Below are 19,396 nucleotides of genomic sequence, written 5' to 3'. Positions count from 1 at the left end.
TCAAGTAATAGTATTTGGAGATGAGTCCAGGTATCGTACCCATAGAGATCGATGTTTAATTACTAGAATATGAATTATTTTTCCTAATTTAGGCTAAATAAAGTTCAAATGATGGGAGAGATAGATTAATCAAAACTAAATTAAACAATTTAAATAAATTAACTAAAGCAAAAAAATCCAAATTATTAAACTAGACGAAAATTCAAATTATTTAAAAACGACTATGGCGCACAACGGTACCGAGACAATTTATAATCTACGTGTCAAATTCATATTCAATAAATAATTATTTAATTCACGACGGAATTCCCAAAATTATTTATTAAACGATTCCTCGAATTAATAAACCTAATTAAATCTAACAGTCCAATTATTCCTAACTGAATTTAATTAGATTCAACCGCATTAGATCGCTGTGAAATTCCAGTTTTTCAACCTAAAGTCGCACACTGAAATCGAATACTATTTCTAGTCAATTTAACCATGTGTTGATTGATGTGTGAAGCAAATATTAATCTATCGCCTTCCGGTTTTAGATTAACCAACAAATATTCAATTTAATTGGCCAGATTAAAAGAACACGTGATAAACGACACCAACCAATGAATAAAATAAATAATCTAATTGAATTAAACTCAAAACATCAAAAATAATCTGTCTCGGCCCTATCGTGACCTTAGTCTATAAAAATCTACTCCATAAACTTAAAATAAAAGTCAAAATCAGTGTTTAAATTCAATGAAGAAAACATAGTTAAGAATGAATGAAAGAGATTCTCTGTAATTTGTAGCATGTGTGAGGAATTCCTCCTGCTTCTGCTCTTCTTCCGCGCTGGTGCTACTTCACAGTAGCTTTTTGTTCTGATCTTCCTCTCCTTCCTTCCGTCTTCAGTGCTTCTGCTCTCCTTCTTTCACTCTGTACGTTACGGCGCAGCCCCTTGTACGCTTCTTTTATCCTCCTCCATGGGCCTCTTTCTCCAAATCTTTTTAAAGGCCCATCTCAAATAAAAAGAAGTGTAGATAAGATCTTTATCAATATTTACATAGATTTTTCAAGATTTCAATATCATCAAGGAATAAAAAATATTTTATTTCCTTTTTTTTGATATTTTTTCTTTGAAGTCTTGTAAATTCATCTTTTATTCCAAATTTAATCATTTTTCTCTTTTATTCAAATATACAATTATTATTCAATTAAGCACATAATTAGGGATAAAAAATATTAGATAAGGGCAAATATTATTAAATCAAATCCCTAAAATCTTTTCAAGATTTGGCCTTATCAATTATAAATAGGAATAACACGGTTAATCACAATTTATTAGCAAGTAGATATCAGTCTGAAAAAGCAATGGCAGGAACGAGTGGTTCAAAGAGTCCAGATATTGATTCAAATTTTGGAGGATCTATACCGAGCTTGTGTGATCGATTTCCAAAGAATTTGGAAATCAAAATTACCTCTAGTGGATTTCATCTATAACAATAGCTATAAATCGTCTATAGGAATGGCTCCTTATGAGGCATTATATGGAAAGAAGTGTCGATCACCTATACATTGGGACGAGGTTGGTGAAAGAGGAGAATTTGGTCCAGACTTGATCAAGTAAACAACGGAGCTAGTAGTCAAAATTCGTGATAGGATGAAGACTGCACAAAACCGACAAAAGAGCTATGCCGACAAGAGATGAAGAGAGCTAGAGTTTGCCGTAGTCAATCACGTATTTGTGAAAATAGCACCTTTGAATGGTGTTATGATATTTGGCAAGAAAGGCAAGCTCATTCCGAAGTTCATATTACCATTTGAGATTCTAGAGAAGATTGAGACATGAGCATATATAGTGGTGTTGCCACCGATGCTAACCGGAGTACATAATGTGTTCAACATCTCGATACTGCGTACATGTGGAACCCTTCACATGTACTAAATTATGAGCCTCTGCAGTTGACTCCAAATATGTCATAAGAGGAAAAGCCTACAAAAATTTTGGGTAGGCAAGAAAGAAGACTTCGAAACAAAGTTATTCAAATGGTTAAAGTCAAGTGGCTAAATCACTCGGAGGAAGAAGCTACTTGGGAAATTGAGAGGAACATGAGGAGTCGCTACTCAGAGTTATTCGATAAGTTCTAATTTCGAGGACAAAATTTCATTTAAGGGATGAATGAATTGTAAGGTCCAAAATATGATGCTATAACATAATTGCATGCTAAGGAAAGTGAAAAATTACTAATTAAATAGTTTTAATTGCATGAATTAAATATGGTGTGCATGTTTACATGTTTAAAATGTACTTTTCTACATGAATGCATAAAAACAGTGTTTTGAAGGTTATTCGAGCCGCGATCGAGTAACGGAGACCGGAGACCATATGAGGAAAAATATTTTTATTAAATAATTATTTTTAATTGTTTAATACGTGGTATATTTTATTGGAAATTTTTGAAAATAAGGTTTTATGAGATGTTTTTATGCGCCGAGTCGTACTTTTAACCAGGATTCGATTTTTGACGAAAATATGAACTATTCGAGAACTCGGCTAACATTTTCACAAATTTTTGTAAACAAAATATTTTAAATATTATCTAATGGACCTATTATACTAGGTTAATGGGCCTAAGCTTGTACCATGTATTTTATTTAATAATTAAGGCCCTAAACCCTAACCTTCTCTCACCAAAAACTCACGCCCACCGTACCTATTAGCATTAAGACTCTTCCTTCAGCATTCAAGCACACACCACACGTAATTATTGGGAGGAAGCCACGGTTTTTTAAGGGAAAATCAGCAAGGTCCTCCCTACGTCGATGTTCTTCGCATCTCAACTAGTTTTTCATGTGACGTTCTTCGCATCTCAACTAGCTTTTCGTGCGTAATAAACGCAAAGACATGCCTTAATCCTCTATTTTCTCATTTATCACACCATATTATATGTTTGATGCATGTTTGCATGAAAAATATGATACACTACCTTGTATTTTCGTTTTTATGGCTTTGTATGCATAAAAGTAGAGTTTTCCTTTTTTAAAACTCTTCCTAATTATGCAAAAAGGGCTGCTATGATAAGGGAATTTTAAGGGACATTTCTACAACACGTTAAAGGGTCTATAGATGCATAAATAAAGGCTGCACATGTAAGGTTGAGGGTTTGAACGAAAATTGTATGTTTTTGAGGACTAGGGTTTTCGTCTAGGAGTCCTTGAAGGCCACGACTTCCAGCAGCTGTTAGGGCATGCCGAGGAGACCTAAGAGGGCTGCATGATGGTCATAGGGTGGCTGCACAAGGGTTGGTTCGAAGGGCAAGGGCGATCGCGTGAGACTTGGGGGAGCCGTGCGCATGCCTTGGGGACGGGTTGAGGGGCTGTGGGCTATAGGCTTCTGAACTTGGTCTAGTAGGGTCCATAAGGGTTGGTTAGGGTCATATGTTTGATGGTCAGGGACTGGACATGATGGTTAGGGCTTAGGCATGAAGAAGCTCAAGGTGGGTTAGCTAGGGTTTTCGAACATGCACAAAAGAAATTCAGTAGGTGTCCTAGGCTGGTCCAAAGGTTTAATTGGCTTGGTTTGGGATGAAAAATGTTTACTTAGGTGTTAATAAGCTTTGGTTCAAGTTTGGTAAGGTTTGGTGAAGTTTCGAGTTAATACGAGTCAAAACTGGTATATACGTTTAAGTTTAAACATGAATTGAGAAATTAGTCGAGAAGCTTAAGTTTACGTCTAAGAAATATTTATGGGTGTACTTTAAGATGATATGTTAAGTTTGGATTGATTTGGATCGTTGTTTTAAGGTATAAAGATAAATTGGGAAAGTTAGGGTTTCAGGAAAAAACAGTCATTTTACATCTGAAAAATGTTATACGTCCTGGCAGTGCCCTGAATGCTGTAATAAATATTTATTTAAATGTTTATGTAATTTTATAATGAAACGTTAATGCTAAAAAACGTGTTACAGGCTTGGTTTAAAAGAAAAATGATTTATACATGCATGAATATTTATAAATGATGAAAATATGAAAAGATGAAGGAGGTGAATTGATTGTAATTAGTAAGATGAGACGATAATATGTAAGGCCAAGACTCAGTTGACGGGTGAGAGTGTCGCTGATGTCCCCGCCGCGGGTACTGTGGTAATACGTAGATGGATCCATCGGCTAATGCGAAAGTCACAATTGATGATCTGAATTCAATAAAAAGAGAAACATATATGTATATGATGAAAGGAAATATGATACGATATGTTGAAAGAAAAACGTTAAAGTTTTATGTTCATGAAAAACTATTTTATTAAAAGTATTTTCACGGTTGCTTGTGAATGTATATGTACTACTTGTTATCATGGTTAAGGTTTGTTGAGTCAATAGACTCATTAGGTGTGATCGGTGCAGGTGAGCATGAGATTGATGTTAATGGAGGTTTTGATGATTAATCTTGCTGGACTGAAGGTGCACACAACCCGAGGACCGTCGCTAGTTTTCCTCAAATAAAACTATGTTTATGATTTATGATTGCTTAAAGATTTTTATGACTTATGATGCTTTTGAAAGGTTTTGAGAGGATGTTAGAATTAAGTTTATTTTTGAAATAATGTTAGTTTAGGGTTGGTTGACATTTTACGATTTCATGTTTTGAATTATTTTCTTTTAGATTTTCAAATAATAGTTGGTTGGTTTATTTTTAAATGATGTCAAAAATTATATATATCTAAAAATGGGTATGTTCGGTCGAATGTATGATTGGAAAAAAAATTCTAATACTTTTAAGAAAAACAAGTAGTGGACGTTTCAGAAATAGTATACAAAATGTTCTCGAATACAATGAATTACAAAGAATTTTTAGTACTTAATTATCATCAATATTTAGATAAAATATTTTGTAAAGTGTGCTTGAATGTATGATGAGTTTTGCTTGAACTTGTAAGATTGAAACAAATAGCTGTTGTAAGCATATCAATGTTGTTCTTGAACTTGGTTTCTTTCTTTTTCTTTCTTTTTTTTGTTCAATTGATCTTCATCTCTATTAATAGACTTCAAACTGAAAAGGTTACAAACTAAAAAAAAGATTTGTTGCTTGCATCCATTGTCCATGTCATCATTTTTTGACATCAATACATGATATAGTGCAGTTAAAATTGGATATGTCAGCAACATACGTAAAAACTTATCCAATAATTAGTTTAATCATTTGTTAACACCAAAACATAAATATTCCATCAAATATATTATAGTTTTTCTTGAAGAAGCAAATTGATGGTCATTGATAGATTAATACGAGATCGAGTTTAATATCAATCCATTGTCATTCTTAGTTATCGTATGAATTTAACTATAAAATATATTGAAATTTGAAGTTATAAGGAAGATGAGAGAATCCATGATCTCCACTCATGTGCAGGAATTTGCGACCACTCGTACGTATTATCGAAGCGCAGCGCAAGTCCATTAAAAAATGAAAAAAAGAAGCGCAAGTAGCCAGAATGAGCAAATCACTGGAGCCACGTGTCTCGCCGCTATCGTTTTCTCGAACCACCCAAGCGCTAAAAGTCACGCAGTTCCTCCCTCCCTCCCTCGTCACTTTCTTCCTTTTGTACTTCACAAGATTTTCTTTTTCTGTTTCTTTCAATAATTTATTTTTTTGCCCCAATACGATTAACTTCAAGATTCTTTACTTCTTCATTCTGTGGACACTTTAATCTTTGATGGAGACCCTGCAAATCCCATCGAGGGTTCTTAATCTTTGCCGTGCAACAACGGAACTTTCAGGTTTCAAGACTTGTGGCCTCGATGGCCGAGTGGGTTTTCTTGGAATTAGGCAAAATAGCAGAAAACCCCAGTCTTTTTGCGTGGGAAGAAGATCTTTCAGACGAAATGATAATGGAGGGGTTTTCGTTTGTAGAAGTGGTAGTAATGCTCAAGATAAGAAGCAAGAGGATGGTCTCGTATCGAGCACCGAAAGAGATATTTCTGGCTCTGCTGTTGGGTTTCAATTGGTTCCTCATTCTGGTAAATAAAATTTGAAAAATTACCACTCCTTTTCGTTATCATTCGTTTCTCCTTTCTGGCTTGTTTAATGTTGTAAAGTTGGTCATTTTTTGTGATAACAATCTAGATTAGAATTGCTAGCCATGCTTTATCTGTATTATTGTTTTTTTTTCCCCTCATATTCGTTTTATTGATTTGGAAAACTAGTGAACGAGTTGCTATGTATTAATCTCATTTCACGAGCACGTTATGTTATTGCTTGTTCATAGCGGGCTAGCCACGGGTCAGTCGAAAGCTCAATTCTTGCAAAAAATATAGAGGAAATTTGAATTTTTTGGAATCTACCATACTTTATTATCATGCTTTCGATCTGTGATGTACCATGTGTCATCACTGGATAGTTGCAATAAGTTTACAACATACATACCTCTTTTGAAATATTTAGAACAATAGTGATACCTACCATGGGGGCATACCGAGATTTGGGATGCTGTAGAAACAAACCCCTATGGAAGGAAAGTTTGAAAGTCGAATAATGTACAAGATTTGACTAAAGAACGTGAGTGTACAAATAGATATCCTATTCTTAGTTAAGTCATAGTAGATTAATTTCTTTTGCAGTATGGGGTTTTCAGGGTGAGCAAGGGGCGTGGCAGGATATTTGTTTTCCTTTATCTAACTATGTGGTAAAATATTCATCTCTTGCAATCAAGTCAAATTTTTGAAAGTCTTCTCCTGACTACCACACAATTAAATTTCTAACAAGTTCATCCACCTTCAGCAACCAGTAATGACAATGTCCTGGAAAATCTAGATGCCATATCTAGTGTAGAAGTCCAGCTGTCTGAAGACACCAAGACTCGGGAGAAAAAATCAACAAGGGTAACCCGTGTTCTTGTTTTTGTAACTTCTGAAGCATCACCATATTTGAAGACAGGAGGCTTGGGAGATGTTTGTGGCGCTTTACCTATAGCATTAGCTGCTCGTGGACACCGTGTAATGGTTGTCATGCCAAGATATTTGAATGGAAGTCCATCAGATAAAATGTTTTCCAATGCAGTTGATACAGAGAAGCGGTCCAAATTCTACTGCTTTGGTGGTATCCAGGAGGTTGGGTTCTTCCATGAATACAGAGCAGGTGTTGATTGGGTATGGGTCATTAATATTACGGATTTACATCACTTTTTAAAGATATCTCTCCCCTCTTATTAACTACCTCTACCCCTTTAAGAAAATAAAAAAGAAAAAGAAAAGTAGAAAGAATATTTGTGTTTATCTTGATTGATTTTATGCTGGTAGGTCTTTGTTGACCATGCTTCTTTCCGCCGACCTGGAACTCCATATGGTGATATTTATGGTGCTTTTGGTGATAATCAGGTACGTTCTTCGTCTATTTTCTTGATGAATAAAGGAACTATCAGGTGTGGACAATGTCAGTGTTTTCTAACCGTTGCTGTTGAGCAGTTTCGATTCACTCTGCTTTGTTACGCGGCCTGTGAAGCTCCCTTAGTGCTTCCACTGGGAGGGTTTACGTATGGAGAAAATTGCCTATTTATTGCAAATGACTGGCATGCTGGCCTAGTTCCAGTGTATGTCACTAACATATTAGTTCTTTTCCTTGAGGCAATCTTTATGGATTTTGAAGTAGCAAATTGTGATAGAAAACATGATTTTAGCCAGAGTTTTTTTCAAACCATCTAACTTAATGGTGTCGTTTCATTTTGCCAAGTCAATAAAACTGGATGTTAGTATTGAAATATATCTGCTTCCTACTTTCAGACTTTTAGCCGCTAAGTATCGTCCATATGGAGTATACAAGGACGCTCGAAGTATAATTGTAATACACAACATTGCTCATCAGGTAAATACTTTTTTCTTTTCTGAATTATGGGGGGTAGTTGTCTTAAGAAATATGTGGGATTGATATGCAGTGCTCAAATCCTAAAAAGGGACTTGGAAGGTCCTGAATGCTTTGTTCTGTCACTCTCTAATGTTTTGGTCTTTTGCATCTAGAGTTGGATTATCTTTGTGATATTCTTTTGTTGTTTCAAGTAGTGGATTGGTAACTATTAATTTGTATTATGTGGCCCAACATAGGAAATCACTTCTGTGATTTCTGAAAGTGTTTTGAGGTGGCTATTCGTTTTTTATATGCTTTCAACGTTATGGTGGTGGTTAGGCACAGGCCTTACCAGTGTTTAAGCAAAACTAGATGAATACATGAGATGAGAAGGGTTTGTGATCGCTTGCCAATTCCTCTCAAAGACTTAGATACGAAAAATGTTTGTAAGCAAAAAACCAATCATATAAATCAACAAATGCTTAAACCTAGTATTATGGATCTTCCCGAAGAAATGTTTTTTTGCCCTCGTATGAATCATGCATTAATTGTGGTCTGATTTAGAAAATTGCTACTTTGGATGATGTGGAGGCAAGTGGATCTTTATGGATAATCCATCTCGGAGTTCCTCATTGTTACACTTAGTGCTTTGTGGACTTAAGTTTACACGTTGAAAGAATAGTAGTAGTAAGGTGTAATTGTGTTGGAAGCATTATTTCAATAAAAACAATATGGTAGTAATGGTGTTATGTTGATGTCATTAATTTTAAAAAATATTGTAATGGTGTATGTTGTGTGCTTGTATTTTTTCCTCGAAGGGAGTAGAACCTGCATCCACGTATCATAATTTTGGATTACCGCCTGGATGGTACAAGGCATTGGAATGGATATTTCCGAATTGGGCTAGGACACATGCTCTTGATCCCGGTGAAGCGGTCAATGTTTTAAAAGCTGCATTAGTCACTGCCGACAGGATTGTGGCTGTTAGCGAGGTATTTACCGTTTAATTTTTGAACATTGCTTTTCCTAAGAAGCATCGAGAGTTCCTAGATTTCACTGTCGTTTCAAGTTGATGAGAATGAAAGTTGAGATACCGATCATTGAAAATATGCACAATATAGCTTCAACTTTTATTCCTTTACATTTTGTGCAAGTCATCAGAATTCTTGTTTGTTATATTTTTTCTTTCTGGTATCAGGGGTATTCTTGGGAAGTAACGACTCCCGAAGGTGGATATGGGTTGCATGAGCTATTAAGTGGTCGAAAATGGGTTCTGACAGGTACAATCTTATTTTGATATCCGTACATAATTTCTGCATCCTGTTATAATCTAATAGCTGTTAATGCATTAGTGTTGAGCACAGAACATCCAAGGCACAATTAGCGGTCATCTGCGTTGTAATTTGTTTTGACTCTAAAAAATAATGTGTTGTGCAGGTATCACTAATGGGATTGACCTCAATGAATGGAACCCATCTTCCGATATCCATATTCATTCTCATTACTCGGTTCATGACCTATCTGGAAAGGTAGATAAATTGACTTCTGGTTCTATGGTATCACTTGGTTCATTGATTACTATTGGATCATGCGGGTTATATGGTACCTTCATTGAAGCTGTACAATCTTACGGCTAAGAACGAACCCATCGTATGTCGTTTTATGTACATAAACGCCATTGCAAAGATAATAAAAGCTTGCAAGTGTCCGTTTTTTATTGAATAAGCCATCTATTTGAAAATTATTGAGTAATTCGGAAAAATCTGTTGGGTTTATTTACCATCTATCATGTGTCCAAATGCTGCAGTTGTTGCTTGTTCTTTTCATCAAAGTCTACATGTTCATGGTTGCAGGTACAATGCAAGATGGCACTACAGAAGGAGCTTGACCTTCCAATTCGACCTGATTGTCCTCTGGTCCGACCATGTTGTTATGTTTTGGTATATAATGATGGGATTATGTTTTTTGCTAGAATGGTATATAAGTTTTATATTTTACAGATTGGCTTTATTGGGAGACTCGATTACCAGAAAGGTGTGGACATTATTCTCTCAGTGATTCCAGATCTAATGCAAGATGATGTTCAATTTGTAAGTCATCCTGTGTTGCATCAAATTATAGATGAATTCATGCCATGTAGTTCGGATTTGGGCAATGTGACATGGTGTCTTATCTTGGCAAATGTGACATTTGGTACATCCACACCCTTAGAGTACTTCTTACCAAATCTTTATGCGTGTAGATGATTTACCATGCTTCAGGTAATGCTTGGATCTGGAGAGAAACAATACGAGGACTGGATGAGACGCTCAGAATCCATTTATAGAGAGAAATTTCGGGCTTGGGTTGGATTTAATGTTCCTATTTCTCATAAGATAACAGCAGGGTAATAAAAGATTTCAAATACCCGTTACTTTTTATAATCAAGATAACATCTACTGACACAAGTTTTTGCAGCTGCGACATTCTGGTTATGCCATCAAGGTTTGAACCGTGTGGTCTGAACCAGTTATACGCCATGAAGTATGGCACAGTTCCTGTTGTTCATTGCACCGGGGGGCTTAGAGTAAGATCACCCACCCAACAAGATTTCAAGCCTTTTGTTCAAAAGTTCTTGGTACAATGCTGTAACGTTTTTCCAAATTAATCAGGACACAGTAAAGAATTTCAATCCATTCGCTAATAAAGGGAGCGGTGAAGGTACAGGGTATGTCTTTGAATATCCTAACTACGCATCACCAAGATTTTCTCTGCTATTAACTTGTTTGAAACTTCACGAGTTAGTTTTGCTTGCATTAAATTCTTGGGGCTTGTAACAGGTGGGCGTTTTCTCCCCTAACGACGGACAGTTTACTGGCTGTAAGTTCTAATAAACCTTTATTTCTGTTTCCATCCCCTGGCCCATATTTCTGGATCCTTCCCTACTTACCATAGACTTATCTTCTCAAAAAATGTATCCAGACGTTAAGAACAGCGATTGGGACATACAAAAACCACAGATCGTCTTGGGAAGGCTTGATGAAGCGCGGGATGGAGCGAGATTCATCATGGGATAAGGCAGCAACTCAATATGAGGAAGTTTTTGAATGGGCCTTCGTCGATCCCCCTTATTCTGGGTGAAATATAGGCCGTTGACGAGAACATGAACAAGTTGCAGGAGCAGTAGAAAACTGGCAGAATGTTTGACACAGTTTTGGTAGCTTCCCAGGGACGGGTGACTAACAACCTGCCATAACCCGTCGTTTGACGGGACAGGTCGATAGAATGGGCTCAGATTGATTTTTATTTTATATTTTTTTGCAACTCTAATGATGATTGATTTATGATTTGATTATGTTGCACCATTTGCCCCGAAAATACCAAAAACGGGAGAGAGGGTGTTGTGGATGAAAAATGAGATCGGCCAAATTTGGATATAGAAATTGTAACTTACCAAAACAAAAAACAAAACAAGTTTAGATTCTTTCAAGTGTTTTTATTAATAAAATAAATGCGGTTTTTGTATTTGAAGAAATATTGAAAAAGATCTAAATAGAAACATAAACCCAAAAGTCAGAAATTCTAGTTTTTTCAGAAAAATTACTTTTAATCCATTGGTTTTTCCAACAAATGAACTCGTAATCTGACTCTTTATCGTATTTGGGCGTTCATGGATGGATAAAAGGGGATTTTTAAATTTACTTCGGCTTGAATTTTCAAACAGGACTGGCAATTTACGCGCTCATGCAACGTATATATATTAATACACAATAACAGTAACTAAATATATATTCTGCAAGTTTAAACTCACTTCATCGTTCATGCATGGATCTTTGCATGATCAACAGTAACTAAAAAGTCATAAAATCTGAACTATCTTCAACATGAGCAATAATATATAGTTTTTGCAATGAATTTAATCGTATTTATATAATCATGTAGTCATACATTTTTTACTTCCTCCATAGAAATTTGCTTTCAACTCTTTTACGAACGGAAGTTGAAAAAACCATTTTCTTTTAAAATCTTTGTTATCACGGAAAAATACAAATATTCCAGATAATATTGGAGATTTTGAGATATGAACAATGCTTTGAATTGAAATATCGATGTTGGGAACAAAAAGTTCTGTTGTGACACCAATTTTTTTGGTCTCCCTTGTTTGCCCATTTTTAGGTCCCTAATGTTTTCCAAATTCGTCTCTCACGCTATGATGACGTTAAAGCATGAGATACCCTTCATCTCTTTCTCATTTCCCTCAAATCCGAAACCCTACGTTGAAGCACATCAAGTGGAAGGAAGCATGAAAATTGCAGAATTAACGTCCATACACCACCACCACCACCAGCCACGGCTTGTCGGCAACAGCCAGTAGCTACAACCAGGGGCGGAGGTACATGGAAAGCCTGGGTGGCCCAATTTTTTTTAAAAAAATTTATATATAAATTTTGTATAATTTTGAAATAATACGATATTAGCCCGGATAGATCAATTTAAAATATTAAAATATTTTAGAGTTTAAAATTCTAGTTCGGGCAGAGCCATATTTCTGGCTCCCCACTGGCTACAACACACCACCACCTGCCACGAATTTTTAGATGCATTTGTTTGAAAATATTACTCACAAATGGGATACTCCGGAAGAGTTTGTATCTCTCTTTATGGGGGATGCAAAAGATGCTATTGGAAATGCGAGTTCCATCCATTCTCATAATTTTTCTTGCGTATTCATAAATTATTCCAAGACCAAAAAAATTAATTAATTTGTACGATTTTCATGTTCATAGAAATTAGCCCTACACATCTGGTAATTTTCCCGGTTGTGAGAAAGCTTGCACTGCATCATGTCGTCTAAGTCAGTGGATGCGAGAATTCGAATGAAAATGTATTCGGCAGAGATTAAAAGAATTATCTACTTGTTCTTTTTTTTTTTTCGGTGTCGTAATCTTGCTATTCTGACCACAGATCATATTCACCAATGTTGGCAATCCTCATGTTTTTGGGCAGAAACCTCTCACCTTTCCTTGGCATGCAGGTTTTAGATAGTGTGTGTGTACCTGTTGTTTTTGCCACTTTGGTTTGTTTAGTGAGCAGAAAGAACGATGCAGGTGGTTTCCCTCTGCCAAGCTCCATTCCTAAACGTGGGGCCATTATTTCCTGCATGCTGATGCTATTTCTAGAGCCAAGCATTATCTTACAACAAGTTACTCCGCACGCGTGTGTGTACAATCTTTTTTATCATTATCGATGGACTAAAGTGAAATTTGATAAATTATGAAAGGAAGTTGATATTTGAATTGTTGAAATAAAAAAAATAAAAATAAAAGTGTGTGTTGAAATTAAAAAAACAAAAACCAAAAGTGTAATATTAGTATTATATAAGGGTACAATTGGAAAAATAAGTTGGTGTCCTTCATAGGTGGTTACTATCATGTCCTCAACTTTAATAAAATAGAATAGATGACTCCAGCAGTTCTAGGTTAGGTAACATTTGAAAATTTTCAATTTTTGTTCTGTTATGTAAACTGCATAAAGAAATATGTGTGGTGGCTACGGGATGTTTCCTACAAGCCGTGACAAGTGGTGGTGGTGGATGGAAGGAAGGAAGTTAATTCCGCCATCTCCGTGCTTCTTTCCACTTGATCATGTGCTTCAACTTAGCGTTTCTGATTTGGTCTCTGGGTATGGTCAAAGTAAATTTACTTGTTTAAGTACCCTAGATAATTTATAATTTTGAATATGAGAAAAATATAGAGAGGGGAAACAACTTCCAATTGATTTATTTTTTCTTAAAAAAAAGAAAATTAAAAGTGCAACAAGTAAAAAAAGTACATTTCAACGATTACTTAAATCAAAATATTTAATTATTTTTTAGGTGCTAGCATATATATATATAGAGTAACTAATTTTTGATGTCATGATCTGTTTTAATAATTATATATTAAAAAAGTGTTAAAACTTTGAAGCAAGTCTCGTGTGGCTCAGCGGATAAAGTTTTTATTTTTAAGTATCAAGTTGTGTTTCAATTCCTATTAGGGACTTTTTTCCTTTCTTTTTCTTATTTATTTTTTAATCAAAATTGCACTGTAGTCCCTCACTATTTCTTATAATTATATTTTGTTTCTCATATAAATATAAATCAACTAATTATAAAAATATTGTAGTTGCGTGCATCGATGTACTAGTATCTCTATATATCTATACTATTATATTAAGTGTGAGGGCCTTAGAATAACTACCTTTGAGGACACCAAAATATTTAATTTCATAATTACCCTTCTTACTCTACTAAAAACCTTTTCAAATCACTCATATTTTAAATATAAAAAAATAAAAACAAAATTTCCCTTTTAATTCGAACAACTTTTCTAAATCGAAAATAATTTCGTGTTAATTATTTAGTATTATTTAATCAAATTAAAAATAATAATAGCACATGCAATGCAAGGCTATAAAAACCGCTTGAGGACACCAAGTTTCTTGCCACTTTTACCCTTCTTCACCACACATTCGGCCACAATAATATTTTGTTCCCTCAAAATCGTTCAACACAATATTTTCTTCTCCTAATCTACGCGATTCTATCTGCCCTCTCTTCCCTATTCTTCTTCCCCGATTTCTTGAGTTTGTATCGTAAATCTATTAGCGTCATTCTCACTGAAATCTGAAATCTAATTGAAATCTGGTGTTTCTCGCATTCATCTAGGTAATTGAAACGTGGATTCTTTGACGATTATGTGTTGAATCAATTCGAAGTAAGTTATCTCTTTGATTACATTATCACTTTAACTACTAAGCTTTTAATGTGTGATTGTGTATTTGGATTGTTTTTCTTGAAATTATGGGTTTCGTTAGAAATATGGTTGCAAACTTGCACTGCAGGTTTAATTTATGAATCACAAAAAAATGTTATTGTAAATATTTTGGGAAAACAGAAAAAAGGTGAAGGGTCACGAGGCTGCCTAAATTTTTTCATACGATCATAATGACTATGCTGTAAGTTTTTATTAAATCATGGATCTAAAACTCATATTAACATGATAATGTTGAACTTCATTCAGTTCTTCTTCCATCTCCAAACATTGGCTTACTCAATTTGTGAACTTCATTCAGTTCTTCTTCCATCTTCCAAACATTGGCTTACTCAATTTGTTAGATGTATTATAATTTCTTCCAACGAGATAGAGCTTCATCTCTTTGCCTATTTTGGATTGATTTCCGTGCCTGCATTTCAATTATTTGAATCAAGAAAAATGTATTCTGGTGTATGGTCAGAAAAAAGTTTACATGAAAACTTTCATTTATTGCTAATTATTTGTTTTCATCACAATTGTTTTAAATTTCAAACCACGTGCACTTTTGATTTTTTTTTTTCCATATTTATTCTCATATCTTCCAATTTCTTTCTTAATCAATTTAAAGGTTAAACCATCGATAATTTTATATTTTATTTCAACGATTTAATTTCAAATCTTACTTTTTTTTTGCCATATTTGTACATCTCTTCAGATTTTTACTATAACTTACGAATGATCTCTAAAGTTGTGATACTTTTATGATGAGACATTACACCTCACTACAACAAAAACGCTATGTTGTCGTAGGCACTTTTACAACTGTTGTAATTGACAGTGTTGTTGAAATTGCAGTTTTATGACAACGGTTTTAAACCGTTGTCGTAGCTTCAATTAACGACGGTTTTTTAAAAACCGTCGCTAATTAGCGACGAATTATGGCTAAACCGTCTAAAATATTAGCGACGGATTATGAATAACGGTCGCTATAATTAGCGACGGTTTAAGTAATACCGTCGCTAATTAGCGACGGTTTATTACAAACTATGCTTTCACAAAAACGTCACATATTTAATTGCATAACATCATATATTTAATTGCATAACAGTATATATTTGCATAACCTTAAATAGTCAACTATTTTGGTTTGTGTTATGTTGATGTTTTTCGTTTGTTTCAATGATATAATTTTGTTTCAACGATATAATTACCGTTTTTCCAGCTTCATGGTAAACAAAATAATATTTTTACTCTCACTCATACATTACTTAGTTTATAATCAATAGGATATTGTGAACAATGCAAAGCAAAAACAAGTTAGATATAAATTTTAAACAATTTTAATAACTATAGTTGGAAATCATTCTGGTAAAGTTAAGAATTATTTCAATAATATTTATAGTAGAGATATCACAAGTATTTTAAATGTTATTTCAATTAAATCGTAATAACTTGGTTGTGTATCCTACATGATAACTTTATTCAATCATTTTTTTTCTCTTATTTAATGTACATTGATTGTTTTTCAGCATATTGTTGCATTTCTTAAATGTTTCGTGGGTGTTACTTCTCATTTTGATACCTTCTACATCATTAAGGCTCTTGAATTTGGGGTACACATGTTAATTCAAGTAATATAAAAATTGTGTAGACTTCATTAGAGGTTGGGGCATCATTTCATATATTTATCCATCGTCTCTGCACCCAACCAAAAAAAAAAAAAAAAATTCAATGCTGTTAAAAATGTCTATTTTATGTGTTCTTTGATGTGTTGGTCGTGAAGTTCATATTATTACTTGCTCTTTTTGTTCCAAAATTCCCTTTTGCCCATTTTTTTTCAATCAACCAGGTTGTCTTGAAGGTTAGTTTTAATCAAAAATAGATTTTTTACAAATCAAATATTATGCATACCTCTCTTCATTTCTATGTTTGGCATATTTATGTGTGCTTAAGGATTATACGCATGCTTATGAGCCTGATATATAAATGATATATTAAACATATACTGAAGCATCTAAGTTTGTGATAATCACATATTTTCTTTTTTCTACTCAACCCATTATTTCTTTTCCAAATTTCCATTACGCTCAGATACTAAAACATGTTAGTTTGTGAATTTTTGCCCTCAATCTCTCCCATTGTTGTTAGTTTCGATTTACGAATTATTTTACGAGCCATATTGGTAATAGGTGGTTGTAAAATTGTGCTTCTCTTATTCTTCTTGGAACCAAATTGAATCCAATAAAACACGAATTTTGTTTCGTATATGTTTGAATTTGACAGCGCAAATACAGCAAATTGGACAAAACAATGAGCAAGGGACGCGGTCTACTCTTAGATTTCAGCAACAAAGCATAAGGTTTGATTTATCGAAAAATGACATCAAAAAATTGTTTCCTATTTTGCCCAATTCACATGGTTTTTTCTTTTCACCTTTTCTTTTATGAAAATTATCAGTTGAAACTAAAAACATCTAATTGTTCTCTTTTGTATTCATAAATCACCGTAAACAAAACGCAGAAGAGAAAAAAATTATGTGACGGCCTTAAAAGGTAATGGTTATCTACTCACTTTTTTATTTCCTTTATTGTTATTAATTTTGTTTTGGTTTATGGGTTAAAATGCAAATGGTCTGCACAAGAAGCGTAGATTTAAGGATTCCTTGCAATTCATTCATTTCCATATAATATCTATTTAATTTATTGATGTTGTTCAAGGTTTCCCGTTATATAATAATGGTTTTTGATGTTATGCAAAGTTTGCACCAGTTGGCACAAATCTTATTCATTTTTCCACAATAGTTTATCCAATTAAAACATGTTACCATCTTATGCCATCAACTTTCTTCAATGTATATCGATGTAATGCTGGAATATTCATGTTATTGGAAAATATGTTATTGCATTTCTTGAATTATTGGAACTTAAACATGTCGAGACCAATATTTAATTTGTTTCTTCTAAATATGGACACAGATTTAAATACTATTTAGCTTTAATGTTTTTCTCCTCCTACACGGGCTACTACTCATACCAATCGCAATGACAATGAAAGGCGTCAATTAAACACAGCGCGACGACGAGCACAAAGACAATTAATGACACAAGCTGAACGACAAACAAATCTAGCCCGACATCGGTCAAACTACCAAAGACGTATAAATAGAAGTACACATGCTATATATTCTGATGAATCCAACGTTGAAATGACAGATTTTACTACACATTTGAATGGTATGTTACATAAAATATGTATTGCTTCCTATTTATCAGTCATTATTTTCATTTTTGGTACTTTTAATTTTATATAATTCAATCACCCATTTTGATTTATATTATTATTTCAGAAATTTATTTATTTATCTACTACAAACATATAACGCTCTTATACATTTTTCAATTCCCCTCAACAACAATTTGGCTACGACTACCACACAACATGTAATAATGGAAACTTCTTCAAATCAAGGTGGTATATTTCATTTACATTGTTTGAAGTCAAACGATTTTAAACATTTCTTTTATATATTATATTATACAATATGCAAGACAATATTTGATACTACATCCACATGTAATAAATAAAATTATAATTTTTTATTTATTTAACATCATCATTTAAATATTTTCATATCTAATAATTTGAACAACCAAATTATTAATTATTTAACGTTCATTTTTAATGTTAGGAATCACCGCAACTACAGTTGGACAAGTGTGTCGTATACAGACATTATCTTATCAAACAATGACATCAAATTTTGAGCAAGGGAGTACTAGCACATGTCAACATCTAACTGATTTAAATCAGCAAGGTAATATACTAAATTCAAATACACAATTGACGTAACATGTACAATTTTTTTCATGACTTTGCATTATGTCATCTATGTATAATATAAGGCACCTGAAATCAACATATAACTTTGTTAGGGCTCAAAAACACCATTTACGTCGACATCGATATCGTAATCTATAAAAAAAAAATCAATAATTGTCAACATAATGGTTGATGGCATTTGTACAAACCAACAATTTGTCTATATTGTCAAGCTGTACTTTTTCATAATGAAACACCTAAACTGTGCTGCAAAAATGGTCGTCCAAAATTAGATGCTATTTCATCTCCAATTGCATTGCAACAATTGTATGATGAAGACAATGAACAAGGTAGATATTTCATGCAACATATAACGGCGTATAATCACTTAAAAGCAAATAATTGAATCAAAATATGTTGGATCAAAAAGTATTACTTTGCTACAATAATTGTTTCACTGCATTTTCTATTTGTGACATACATGTGTACGTATTTTTTTGTTAAAAACATATTTTTATTGCTTTTGCTATCAATTTACCCTCTCAAGTTCTCCACATATTATTTAATGACTTTGATAAAACTCCATCAACCAGGTGAGTGATTTTTATTTTTTAATATAATTTTCAAAATTTTATGCACAAATATTTAATCATTTAAAAGTTTCAAAAGTTGATTTAAAAATAAACTAGGAAGCTTCCTACATGACATGAATTTTTTAACATGGAAAATATAATTTGAACACATTGTACATTTTTTAATGTCTTATTTTCAGAGTTTTGTACAAAAAATTTAATCTATTTAAAATAATGATTCTCATTTTTCGAAAATTCATATATATATGAAAAATATTGTTTCATAATATGGTATATTTTTTAACTGTAAAATATGAAATATATGACCTTCTCACTATCGCTTATATGCATTTCACAATTTCAATTAGGACTAGCCAACGAGGTGCATGCGTTGCGTGTGTCATTAATATATGAGGCTA

The 19,396-nt window shown here is 33.5% G+C and overlaps 2 protein-coding genes across 11 annotated transcripts in view; both read left to right on the top strand.

Moving 5' to 3' along the window:
* The first annotated feature begins 5,486 nt into the window (after positions 1-5,486).
* On the top strand, positions 5,487-11,142 carry LOC142533014 (soluble starch synthase 1, chloroplastic/amyloplastic). Its single transcript, XM_075639599.1, has 15 exons — positions 5,487-5,994; positions 6,755-7,122; positions 7,273-7,350; positions 7,438-7,562; positions 7,753-7,834; positions 8,632-8,805; positions 9,012-9,093; positions 9,251-9,342; positions 9,667-9,729; positions 9,814-9,903; positions 10,075-10,199; positions 10,271-10,379; positions 10,465-10,520; positions 10,633-10,672; positions 10,775-11,142. The coding sequence occupies exons 1-15, from the start codon at positions 5,691-5,693 to the stop codon at positions 10,931-10,933; spliced, it is 1,947 nt and encodes a 648-aa protein (XP_075495714.1). The 5' UTR covers positions 5,487-5,690; the 3' UTR covers positions 10,934-11,142.
* Positions 11,143-16,102: 4,960 nt separating this feature from the next.
* The window catches only part of LOC142532808 (uncharacterized), a 37,167-nt gene continuing 33,873 nt past the window's right edge, over positions 16,103-19,396 (top strand). For 8 of the 10 annotated variants that reach the window (XR_012816621.1, XR_012816619.1, XR_012816620.1 and 5 more), the window contains exons 1-2: positions 17,948-18,054; positions 18,275-18,400. The gene's annotated coding sequence lies outside the window, so the exon portion shown is untranslated. Of the gene's footprint in view, positions 17,820-17,947; positions 18,058-18,274; positions 18,401-19,396 lie in introns of those variants that run through there. The other 2 variants (XM_075639294.1, XM_075639295.1) reach the window with 2 other exon arrangements.

This window comes from Primulina tabacum, chromosome 18 (assembly GCF_025594145.1).
Source record: "Primulina tabacum isolate GXHZ01 chromosome 18, ASM2559414v2, whole genome shotgun sequence".
Taxonomy (NCBI): Eukaryota; Viridiplantae; Streptophyta; class Magnoliopsida; order Lamiales; family Gesneriaceae; genus Primulina; species Primulina tabacum.
Note: the sequence above shows the minus strand (reverse complement) of the source record. Positions and strands in the feature narration are given on the sequence as shown.

Coding starts and splice junctions, on each gene's coding strand:
- LOC142533014 (XM_075639599.1), top strand. CDS start 5,691: ATGGAGACCCTGCAAATCCCATCGAGGGTTCTTAATCTTTGCCGTGCA. Junction 7,563..7,752: donor CATGCTGGCCTAGTTCCAGT/GTATGTCACTAA, acceptor TCCTACTTTCAG/ACTTTTAGCCGCTAAGTATC. Junction 10,521..10,632: donor GGGAGCGGTGAAGGTACAGG/GTATGTCTTTGA, acceptor GGCTTGTAACAG/GTGGGCGTTTTCTCCCCTAA.